Below are 12,620 nucleotides of genomic sequence, written 5' to 3'. Positions count from 1 at the left end.
CAGCACGACTACAGAAATGATAAGTGCTGTAGTGGAGCAGCAGATATTTTCTGCTTTCACTGATAGTGAAGTTTTATTAGACAGACGTCCAGTTTTATTAGATACTGGAGACAGGTTTATCCATACAAATGAAAATAATTATACCAGTACCCTTCAAATTACTACTATACTCGCTCTGTTTCTGCTACTGTGTTTCTGAACAGTCCTTCTGCGTGTGGGGATGAGTATTATTTCCTCCTTCTGCAGTTGTGGCAGAGATCCAAGAGAGATCAGAAGGGACCAATACATACAGCTTGCGGTAGCAAGCCACTTTCTAATACTAGGGCATGCCGGTAACCCAGGTCCAAGTTTTTTCTTTCCCTTCATTTTCAAGAATGTGCATTCTCCTTAGCACAGGCATATGTATTAATGGGTGTGTAATCTGCAGTTCTCACATTCAGCTGTTGTTCACAGGAAATACTGAGCAAAGTAACAGCACAAACCATTCCCTCTATCCAACTGAGGCTTCTTACAAAACAATTTCCGTCTCCCAATTTATTCACCATGCTCTTTTAGCACCCACCTCATCTTGAAGTAGGGTCAGTAGTTGATAACTTATTCCACAATCTTTCTTTTAACCTGCCCCTGTAAGAGTTCAGGAGATCCTAAGATATACCAGATCAGAACATCACTGAAATGCTTTGTTCAATGTGTAGCGTTTCTACACTTCTGTTTTTCCTTAGGCCCTTATGATCTTTGTTTTTTTCCTTTAAGTAACAGCATCTGGTATCCTATGAACGCAAGAGTATCTCAACCCTGCTTTTAAAAGTAAGCTCCTTCTGTTACCAAAAAACAAACACTCTTTGAAGACCAAACCTAGGGCCTTCGAATTCACCTGACACATAACAAGTAATGAAACATACGAGTTTTCTACCCTGTCCTGATTATATACAGAACATTCACCTCACATAGGAAAATCCTTCCTATGAAAATAATTTCAAGCATCACTTCCAACCAGAAGCTTGCAGTGTTGGACTCTAAGATATGAAAGAGCTTCACTGCACTACCTGTTTAAAACAACCTCATTGTTCTGTACAGATTTCTTGCTGTTAAAAACCAAAAGTTTGTTAAAAGAAAAAGAAAAAAAGGAGGCTAACGCATAAAAGAATGAAACAACACAAAAAGCAGGCCAGGGGATTACAAGAGAGACTGATTAGTGGGGCTCACACTGTCATACAAATCCACAGTACTTTTCAATCAGAGTTGATAACAAGGAAAACAGGCAGACATTGCGACACATATTTTGCAATGTGCATGTTCTATGTGAATACTAGAGTCCAGCACCTATATCTTTAGAAGTTAGACAGAAGCAAGCAACAAATGCACAAGTTTAACTATAATATTGTGTGAAAAATGCACCATCTTCATGCAAATATTTTGATTTTCCTAGCACAGATGTGCTCTAAAGCATACTGTTTTGCCACAACAGCAATGCCAAGCATAAAAAAATGGTACAACTGCTTTCCTATAACAGAGACAAATTCACAAAGCAACAGCAAACTTTTCAAAATCAAATAATTCTTAAGTTACAACTTCCTCTGCAGCACACAGGGAGTTTAGTAATACTATCAATCCACTAACAGGCATCTCTCAGCAAGCCGAAGTAAAGACTGGCCAAACATTTTTGATATGCATATGCAAAGTCTTTGATGGGCATTAAGATCTTTCAGCCTGCAAAGAATCCCCAGAACAGCCTGAAATACTTTTTGATCATCTTTACAAGACTGTGCTTAGTCTTCCAGAAATATTTCAAGATTTAACAAACATAATTTTGTCAAGATATCAGAAAAGACAGCTCTTGTGTCTAACATATTTCAAATCTGAAATAAGAAGCAATCTGTGTTAGAGACTTCCTGAAATCAAATATCCATTAATCTCATTATAATATCTCTCAAGCAATAGCTAAAAAGCAACAGTGAACCAACTGACTATATAGCTGAATACATTATTTACTTCCATAGCTAGAAGTGCAATAATCAAGCACCTCTGTAAACAATGAAGTACAATCTTGGCCAAATTCCAAGACTGAACTTATGTCAAGTTGGCAAATATGTAACTTGAGAGAGATAATCACAGTAGCATGGCAACAGTCTTGCTGAAATATATCAGATCAGGATTTACAGGCTCAAATTATTTATTCAAAGGGGAAAATGCAAAAAGCCAAAACCTGCTTCTACAAAAAACAAAACTATTTGACAATCTATTTCATCATGCTTCCACAAGAGCATGATGCCAAAGAAAAAGGAAGAGCAAACCTAGAATTTGGCAGTTTTCTCTTTTGCTAAAAATACAACCATTCACCAACAAAATACATCAACAATTAACATAAAACTGCAAAACCAAGCCTTAAAAATAAACTTAGCTGAACCTGGCCTGTTTTAATATTTTCTAGCATTGCATTATGATCATAGTTTCTGAAGTAATTAATGAAAGTCTCCTAAAATATAGTAATTGCAAACCTTTATGCCAGAAACCTAACCAAGCAGACCAAAGTGAAACAAGACAAAATTTACCTCTGGTGAAATTTTCAAATATATTCCAAATAAATAAAATCCATTTCAAAACTTACCTACAGTTTGGAGGAGGGTCTAATGTAATTTCTGCAAGTTCTTTCTGAATTCTTAAGAGAAAAGAGATAGAAGTTAAAGGGAGAGAGTTACTTTTTCCTCCAATTTATTAACTGTTAAAAAATTAACACCGGTGTGTAAAAACTAAGTTTTTATGGTACAGGAAATATGCCACAAAAAATTAAGTTACACGTTGATCCTAATTGGCTGGGGGACACACACTTCAAATAACCCCCCCAAATATGTTTGCAGTTTTCATTTTTGAAAACAACCCAACAGAACCAAAGTTTCTGTTTAAAAATTTCCAAGGTTTAAAAATCAGTCCAGACAAAAGGCATAACAGCTTACCAAGAAGCCAATGCCAGCAGTTCAGTAGATTTTTCATCTCCCCCATTGCTCCACAACCCACATACCATCAACTATCCTGTGGGCTGGGGAGGAGAGGACTAAAAGGGAACAGCAGCCACATTGCTGCTGCCAAGGAGAGAATAAAGGCTGCACTTCAAAACTGCAGGCTTTCTTGCTTCAGCCAAAGCAGGGAGATGGAGGGGAGAAAGTCTTTCTGCCCCTTGTGTTCCCACTCCATGGAAGCAGGCAGCCCAGGCAGGCAGGCAGGAGTGAATGAGCAGCAGGCAGATGAGCTGGCTGCCCAGATAGGTGGAGTGGGTAGCAAAAGGAAGAAATAACTTCCTGTTACTGAGTGGCAAGCATAAGGAATTTGGGTGATTTTAGTAGGAGCTAGGGACGTGGGTGGAACTGTGGTGTAACCACTGTGCCACTTGGACTTGCCGATCGGAAGGTTGGCGGTTCGAGGCCCCGCAATGAGGTGAGTTCCTGTTGTTTGGTCCCTGCTCCTGCCAACCTAGCAGTTTGAAAGCACGCAGTGCAAGTAGATAAATAGGTACCGCTCCAGTGGGAAGGTAAACAGCGTTTTTGTGCGCTGCTCTGGCTTCGCCAGAAGCGGCTTAGTCATGCTGGCCACATGACCCAGAAAAACTGTCTGCGGAAGTGGACAAACGCCGGCTCCCTTGGCCTGTAAAGCGAGATGAGTGCTGCAACCCCAGAGTTATTTCAAATGGACTTAACTGTCAAGGGTCCCTTTACCTTTACCTTTTAGTAGGAGCTATGAGGGGACATGGTGGGTAGGCAGAGTTGGCATGCAAAATGGACATGGGCACAATCAGTGTGTGTGTATACAAACACAAGCAGAAATAAATGCAAGCACTGCCTCAACATGCTTTCCAGATTTATGTGCTACTTGCCTCGTTTCTTGCATTTCAATCCCCCCCCCACAAAAAATCTATACTGTATAACAAATTCCCTTTGCTCAAACATATGCTTTATCCAAGGAGGTGAATTCTGAGCACACATATACCTTGCAAAGCACAACAAATCCTATAAAGACAGCGTACAAGCACAAAAACCTGATTTCCCAAGATAAAGATAAAAAGAATTGTGTTACTCTGACAGGACATGCTTTAATTCCAAAAAGGCAAATGGACTACACATTTGGATTACCTTGAGCTAATCTTACATCATTACTCAGTATTTTTAGATGTTCAATGTGTATGACTAAGCCACCTAGAAAGAAAAATGGGTTCCTAGCTGAGAAATGCTATGCAAGTGGTAATGAATCAACATGTTTACAGAGCTAAAAGTTTACAGTCTGCCCATCTGCCATAACGTAAAGAATCTGATTTTCTAAAACTATGATAATTTAGATACTGCAACACAATCAAAGTAAAAGATCCATTTACACAAAATTGGTTGGATCAAGGCTAAAGTAGTTACACTTGCACTTCACTGGAATCAGCTAGCATATTCATTATAGCATAAACTTTTATAGACTACAGCCCACTTCATCCATTTTTTTGTGAATAGCCACTGTTAATAATTATCAATGCTGGCACATCTATTCATTTCATTTATTTCTAACCTCACTATTTAAAACCACCACCACCGTGTATGTGTAAAAGAAACACACACACAGAGAGAGATAATATTTCATGCATCTGACAAAGTGAACTGTACTCCACAAAACTTTATGCCGTAATACATTTGTTAGTCTTTAAGGTGCCAGAAGATGTTTTGCTTGTTTAACTGGCTCTCTTCTGGAAACCTACAATGTGAAGTAATGAGTAATTACTTAAGTCCTATTTATTTCAGCAGGAACTAAATGCAACTAATTGAATACGGATGCAACTCATTGAGCACATACAGTCGTACCTCCTTTTGCGTCTGCCCCGTTTACAGTCCATTTCATCCAACGTCTACGGCAAACCCGGAAGTACCAGAACGGGTTACTTCCAGGTTTGCTGCTCGCGCATGCACAGAAGCACTACATCGCACATGCGCAGAGAGGCGCTTTGTCGAGTGTCTCTTTCCCGTTCTGTATATTCACTGTGACTTAGTGGGGGGTGGGGGGTGGGTGGGGGGTGGAGCAATATAGCACTTATATCTGATAGGCATGGTTAACAAATCAAGGAGTAGAATCTGGCACACCCTTCCCCAGCTTCCACTTTCTGAAGTATCAATAAAAGCCTGAAAAATGGTTTAGATATCAGGAATTTGACATGTACCCTGGCAACACTTCCTGCTAAAATAGCACATTTAAATACTTAATTTTAACTGTTATGTAAATCAACTTCAATACGGCTTCATTCCAAGAAACCACACTTAGGATTCTAGCTCAAGTCCCACTGGTTGCAGAAACTAAACTTCATTAAGAAGTTTCATTGTATCTCCTTCTACACAATTGTCTCAAGGTGATGTACAACAAAAACAGCAAAAAGGAACAAAAAAATTAAACTGTTAAATACAAAAAAGAAACAGCCAATACAAAATAAATGCTCATGACAAGAGACCCATTTAATCAGCTGGGAAAGTCTGTTGGATCTCTTTTACAAAACAGGGCAGCCACACTAAAAGCTCTGCTCTGAGTTACTGTGGAGTGGGTTTCTGAGATCTTTTGGACTTTCAGGAGAAATTTTCCTGCAGACTGCAGCTGCTGTAAAATGAGTTCTTTGTGTTTTCTACTGCTTGTCCAATTGATGCTGGGAAACTGAAAATATTTGATCATCCAAATTAATATTCCTGTACAGTACATGGTATTTATCATAAGACAGGTTATCTGACCAAGTATATTTGGTTATTCAAAGTGATCAGTTTCGTGGCACAATGTGTACGCAGTCCCTGAACAAATATGCTCTTGGCAGTAAGTGTATGCGTGAGAGAATGTATTCTCAATTTACAAGGTGCCAGTCTGTACATTTTACCCATGGTCCCGAAAGAAAGGACTAACAACTGCTGTATGTGCATTTTCTGGTTTCACACAGGAAAGCATAAGCAATATATATTATCAGGATTCTTTAGCTACTCTTATTTCAAGATTTCAGAAGAGAAGAAGCACTCAGTACATTTTCAAAAATGTTTCAAAAACTCTTGGATCTGAATTTGCATTGGTTTTATGCTGCATCATCTGCAGTTTATTTTTATAGTGGTTTTATGTATTTTATAATGTTATTTTAATGGAAGTTTACAGAACCCATCCTTAACAATTATATTTGGGGGCAGGATATAAATCTATTAAATAAAAATAAAGTACCCTTTAAAACATGACTTTGGAGAAATATTAAAGCTTGCTGTTTTTTATAAATGGCAGGCTTTTTGCTGGCACTTTCGTATATGGCTGAGAAATGGAATTCTTCAAGAGACTGTTCTAGCTGAATACATTTAAACTAAATAATAGATAAGCAACCACGAATTCCACACATGGATATGTGTTAATGTGAAGAATGCATTCAAGGATTCAGTTATTTGACATTGTCCCAGTTCAACTTTTCTTTTTGTATGTGATTAATATAAGCACACAACACTGTACAGGTTTTGTTGGAAGTGACCCATGTTATTTTACTACAAATTAATAAAATTATATTCTCTTTTTTAAAAAAAGACCCACAAGTCTTGCATTCTGTATGTGTATGTGTGAAAAGTTGCACATAATTAACCCAGCAGAACAGGAAAACCTCTTTGGTATACAGTCATATGTCATGTTATGGCTGCTTCAGGTTACCTGTTTTCAGGTTGTGGACCGCGGGAAACCCGGAAGTACTGAAACAGGTTACTTCCGGGTTTTGCTGCTCGTGCATGTGCAGAAGCGCCAAATCGCGCCTGCGCATACGCGGTACTTCAGGGTGCGGATGCTGTGGGGTGCGGACGTGCCTCCACCACGGATTACACCTGCAACCCAAGGTTCCACTGTATAGCATGCCCTGATTCACGTCACATTAAACCATAGATAATGTTTAGCTATGGTTTAACATTAATGAGCAGTGTGCTAATGCTTAGAAGTCTCCCCTCTCTGGCAATCATAAACGACAAGCCATCCAAAGGTTTGTTCTTGGCTTGGGTTGCTGGGAGGGCAACAAACCATAAGCTTGGCTTCAGATGACAAGGCAAGGCTTGTAGGATATTGCTCCTGGAGCAGAAGAACAGCAAACAGAAACTTCTGAGCAACATGCATTAGCATGCTGCTTGTTCAGGTTGAACCATAGCTAAGCATGAACTATGGTTCAGTGTGATGTGCAAATGTGTCTATAAAACTTAAGTGTATGCCGCTGAAGTTATTTACTGGACTCTTATATTTCCATTTACAACTAGACCTCAATATATTCAACAGAATTTGAAACGTAATGAAACTCAAGAATTCTGCCTTTCAGATGTCATCCAAATAAGCACAGCTGCAGATACCAAGAAAAACAAAACTGTATTTTAAACAAAAACAGATCTTCCTCTCTGGCTAATACTCGATCTCACAAGGGGAAGGAAAAAAGGACTTTAAAAATCCTATCTCGTTCTAGTTCCACAGGGTATTTAACAATGGCATCTAGCTTGCTTTCAGGTTTTTTTCTTCCTCTCTTTAACATAACAGGACAACGCTGAACTAAAACTTAACCATTAATGGAGAAAAAAACACATTAGAACAGAGGGTATGTAGATATTTATAACCCTTGATCACTGCAAATTACTTTTATAAATACACTTCTGCATTCAATCATGAAGGTTCTAGCACATGCTAGTGCAGAGCTTTCCAAGCTTTTCATGTTGGTAACACACTTTTTAGACATGCACCATGTTACGACACAGTAATTCAGTTTTGCTAGCAAACTGGAGGTTGAATTAACCCCTTTCTAGTCCTGGGAGGAGCGTGGGGAGCGCTCACATGACACACTGCAGCTGAGAAACTAACGTGTCGCAACACAGTTTGGAAAGCTCTGCTCTAGTGTGACCAAGAAACAGACACCAGGATTGGCTATGTAGATGGGAATAAGAACATAGCCAAATACATGTCTTCAAACAGACTATTTTTAGGCATATTCATAAGATGTTTTATAGGTACCCTTAAAATGTGAAGTGTAGATGTGGCTTCAAATTTCCTGTTTAATGTATATTCCATGGCAAATCCAAGTTTCTATGAAATGGCCATACAGTAAACTTGTATAAAAGTAAGTAAATAGTTTGTAACTTAGGACATGGTTGAGAAGGGGCTGAATCTACTGCACACTCCAACTGGGGTGTAAAGGATAGCCTTTACACTGGGGGTCACCAAACCTTTTGGGATCATTGAGCACATTTCAAATTCTGAGAGAATGCTGGGGGCACCAATAAAAAATAGCTGCTATTGATGGGGAACATGGCATAACATAAAATTAGAGTGACTGCCACCCCCGACAACCCCACGCTTACCATGGGAAGTCAGCTATGTCCTGCTGATCCCGACTATGGTGATCACTCAATATTGAATTTACACAAACAACTCACCCCCTGATGCTGCGAATGAATAGCAACAGGGAGCATTCGTTAGCACCAGGAAAATAAACTCAGTCGCATTTCATAGAAGTAGCTTGAATGATACCTCTACTCGAACAGCATCTGAAGGTAGCTGTCATTAAATCCCATGCAGTGCCCTTGCAGAAACACCAATGGTGCTGAAACTTTTGACACTGGGTGTCCCAGCCCCTATCAGCAGAGATCCTGCAGAGGGCTGGGCTGCAAACCCCCAGGACTCTTTGAAAGGCCTTCTCTTCTCTCTAACCATCCTTCCATTCATCTCCCTTCATACTGGATGGATTTTCTACTAGTATTTATCAATCAAGGGTTTTACGCAACCAATTCATACTTGAGAGTAGAGCCATTGAAATCAATGGATTTAAATTAGCCATGGCCACTTATTTTAAAGAGTCTACTCGAAGTAGGACTTCGTTGGAGCCTCATAGTTTTATATTAAGAATTATATAATACAGTTATGGCTGCACATCATCTTTTTTTCATTTAAATTTTTGTATATTTTATGAACAAGCATGAGTATTAGCAGGGTGCTACAACAAAACATACTCAGAAAATGAGACAATAAAAATGTATCACAAACCTGAACACTACTTAAAATGCCTGCTGGGACAGAAAGTTTTAATCATGGGTCTGAGGTTCAGCAAGGAGAGTGCCTTCCTTATCTCAGCTGAGAAAGTGCTGCAGTTTGGGGCGCATTACACTGAATACATGTCTTCTAGTAGTTGCTGGCCATGTATCTGAGCCACAGGAGACCAACAAAGAGACTCCACCCAGGATCTCTGTGTTTGGGCTGGGATAGAAGGGATCAGCTTGTCAATTGGAAGGTTGGCGGTTCGAATCCCTGTGACGGAGTGAGCTCCTGTTGCTCTGTCCCAGCTCCTGCCAACCTAGCAGTTCGAAAGCACATCAAAGTGCAAGTAGATAAATAGGTACTGCTTCGGCAGGAAGGTAAATGGCATTTTGGTGCACTCTGGTTTCCATCACATGTTCCGTTGCACCAGAAGCAGTTTAGTCATGCTGGCCACAGGACCCAGAAAGCTGTCTGTGGACAAATGCCAACTCCCTCGGCCTGAAAGCGAGATGAGTGACGCACCCCACAGTTGCCTTTGGCTGGACTGTCCAGGGGCCTTTCACCTTTTTATAAGGGATCAAGTGATCCTTAAGAAACCCTAGACTCATATGGTTAAGATCTTTGTAAATCAATGATCTAGCTGCAGCATTTTGCAGCAGTTGGAGCTTCTGGACCAGGCACAAAGGGAAGCCCCATATAGAATATACTGCAATAATCAAGTTTTGAGGTTACCAGTATTTGTTTAAGAGCAGCAAGCACCACTCCATTAAGTTGAGATGTGTTCACAACACCCTGGACCCAGCCGGTCAGACATCCCACCTGGCTGACTGTCTTTCACCAGCCAGGATGAACAGAGGTAAATTAAGAAGCTGGTCACATCATTGCAAATGTCTTGTTCACATCATCAGGGCACATAAACTGAATTAATCCCATAAAATATATGAAGGTGCTGCAATGGACACCTTGACCAGACTTGCAAAAACTGCTGTGTAAGGGAGTTGTGAACTGTCCAATGCTTTATGCTACCTTTATCTGTGTTACACTGTTGCTTCCCCCCAACAAATATATTTTCTGGCTTACATATTGGTGTTTGAAAAGCTACCCTGGAGAAGGATTCCTCAGTCCTCAACAAGAGCAAAATAAACATGATTTAATAAATTATAGGCCTAATCCATACCAGTCAGTTTACAATGGTATAAACAAGCATTACCATGACAATACAGTAAGAAACACTATCAACAATAGGAATACACTATGAATGTCATTTGGCCCATTGTTTTAAACGTTGTTTCCTTTTAAGAAACAAGTCATTTGCTCTCCCTGCGATCATTTCTGGCTAGTTGTGGATCAAGCATTAAAAGCATACGTTGTTGCCCTAAAACAACCCGAAATTTAAGAGGACTGAGAATGAGCATTATTTAAAGGGCATATAAAACTATGAACTGAGAAATCCACAGGAATTTTAATGTGCATTTGCATATATTCTATTCAGTGGTTGCCATACACAGAGTTTTGAGGAATATTTTGCACACAACGAAGTGAACCAAGTAGTAGCTACTCATGCAGTGTTTCATGTGCATGAAAGAGTAGCTACACTGAGCAGAGGAAACGCCAACAATGTTTTAGACAAAACTGGTGTTGCCAGAATGCAGAATGACTCAATAACATGGAGCAATAGAAAAGCAAGCAGTAATGTCACAATGCAGCTGGTACACTTAACAATTAATTATATATTTAACCAGTCACACTGTTAGATGGCAAAGCAATCAATTGCCCTGAGTTTTTCATGTCTGTAGGACTATACTTTAGATAGGTTTTTGTTTTTTAAATCCATGACTGGTTTGAGTTCCCCAGAAATAGAATTTGAATTCTTCATTTCAGGCTTATGCTGCCATGTGCTTGCGGGGAAACTATTAATGCAGGCTCCATCTGTGCAGAGTCCAAGCACACCAATCGTTCTCATGAAGTGACTGATGCAACAGCCTAAGATCTCTTAAGTAGCTGTTCTCCAAATCTACCTTCTCTCTTGGGAACGAGAAAGCCAAAAGTACTAAGGAAGTCTGCCGTTTAACACTATGAAATGAAAATGCATTTTCAGTCCTACTGACATTTTACCTAACCAAGCAAGCAAAGGAAAACATCATATTTTACAGCAGTAAGTATTACTATAGCATTCTATCACACTGAACTGCTGAAATGTCCAAAATGTTTTTAGCTAATTAACCTTGACTTATGCCAACAAATCTGAAAACTAGTCAATCACATAAACGCAAGTGTGCTTATCTATGTATAAAGGTACAAAAGTGCCTCAATTTTAATAGCAATATAGGAATGTCAGTGCAGTTACATAAACTATTATTATAGCCATTTGGATTAAGAACCAGTGAGTCAACCAACCAGTGATCATACTAAGGCTAACACAAACATACAACCCTGTGCAGTAATAAAATAGTCAGCAGGTGAATAGATGCCTACTAATGATGTTAATTAACAGGAAAGGTAGAGAAAAAGTCCACAGAGAGCAAGTACCTTTTAGCACTAGTTGAAAGTTTAGCAGCTGTTTTGCTAGATATTTTGCCCTCCTTTTTCTTGGGCTGAACCTGTTCTCTTTCTTGATCTTGTTGAACACCTTCCCGCTGATCTCCATCAGAGCTGCCTCCACTAGTGCTTGGACTATCGTCAACTCTTTGCCCTTCAGTGGACATCTTAGATTCTAAATGGAAAACAAACAAGCAATATAAATAAAATCATAGCTTTGGTTATTACTCATCCAAACAAATTATGAAGCCATTGGGAGAGGGAAAGCATCCAGAGGTTTGGACTGTGATGTCACTATCATTCAGATGACATACAGCTGCATCACTTTTTTTCAACCTAAGAATCCAAGGGAGGCAACAGAATTTTTAGGAAATGTATCTGGGTAGCCGAAGCTGAAATTCATCTTGGGAAGACAAAAAATCTGTGGGTTAGGAAGTTTGGGGTACTCCAAGACCGGCTTTTCCCAACCTGGCAATCTCCAGGTATGTTGGACAACTCCCCTCCATCATGGGCAGGCAATGGAATTATCATTCAAAACCTATGGACGGTACCAGGTTAGCAAAGCTGCTGTAAACTTGTAATTGTCTGGTGAGACACAGGCAGCAAGTCCAGCTTGTATGCTGGCTGCAACCCTATAAGCGGGAGTCACACATTGGCCTAAGTTATCCACATACTAGTTATCTCCAAGCATACCTACGATGCACATGGGGTTGCCTCTTAAGATGATCCAGATGCTGGGAAGCAAGGACATGGTGGAAAGCAAGGAAATTTGAGAACCTAACACCAATTTTAAACCAACTGCACCAGCCACATTAAACTTCTGGTCATAATTTGAAGTGTTGGTCTTGATCTTTACATTTTGGGGCCAGGGTTTGTAAAGGATCATCTTGCCTTGCTCTTGTTCGTTTACTTTATAATGCTGCTTTTAAAAGTGAACAAAACTCTTCAATAATAATCTTGGGATTTTTGTTCCAATGTCACAATGTGAAAAATACTTCATTTATACGCATTCCACTTTTATCCTTATATGTCTTCACTTGTATTAGATAAAAAAACAA

General features: G+C 39.6%; 1 protein-coding gene across 2 annotated transcripts in view; it reads right to left on the bottom strand.

Annotated features, from left to right (window-relative positions):
* Window positions 1-12,620, bottom strand: part of LOC307199512 (ubiquitin-conjugating enzyme E2 E2) — a 120,687-nt gene that overhangs the window by 99,673 nt on the left and 8,394 nt on the right. The window contains exons 2-3 of one of the 2 annotated variants that reach the window (XM_079947453.1): window positions 11,554-11,737; window positions 2,609-2,659 (exon numbers count right to left, since the gene is read on the bottom strand). In XM_079947453.1, coding sequence (XP_079803579.1) covers window positions 2,609-2,659; window positions 11,554-11,729 — 227 coding nt within the window. In that variant the 5' untranslated portion in view covers window positions 11,730-11,737. The remainder of the gene's footprint in view (window positions 1-2,608; window positions 2,660-11,553; window positions 11,738-12,620) is intronic. The other variant, XM_079947454.1, reaches the window with a different exon arrangement.

Source organism: Podarcis cretensis (assembly GCF_951804945.1).
Source record: "Podarcis cretensis genome assembly, chromosome: 12".
NCBI lineage: Eukaryota > Metazoa > Chordata > Lepidosauria > Squamata > Lacertidae > Podarcis > Podarcis cretensis.
Note: the sequence above shows the minus strand (reverse complement) of the source record. Positions and strands in the feature narration are given on the sequence as shown.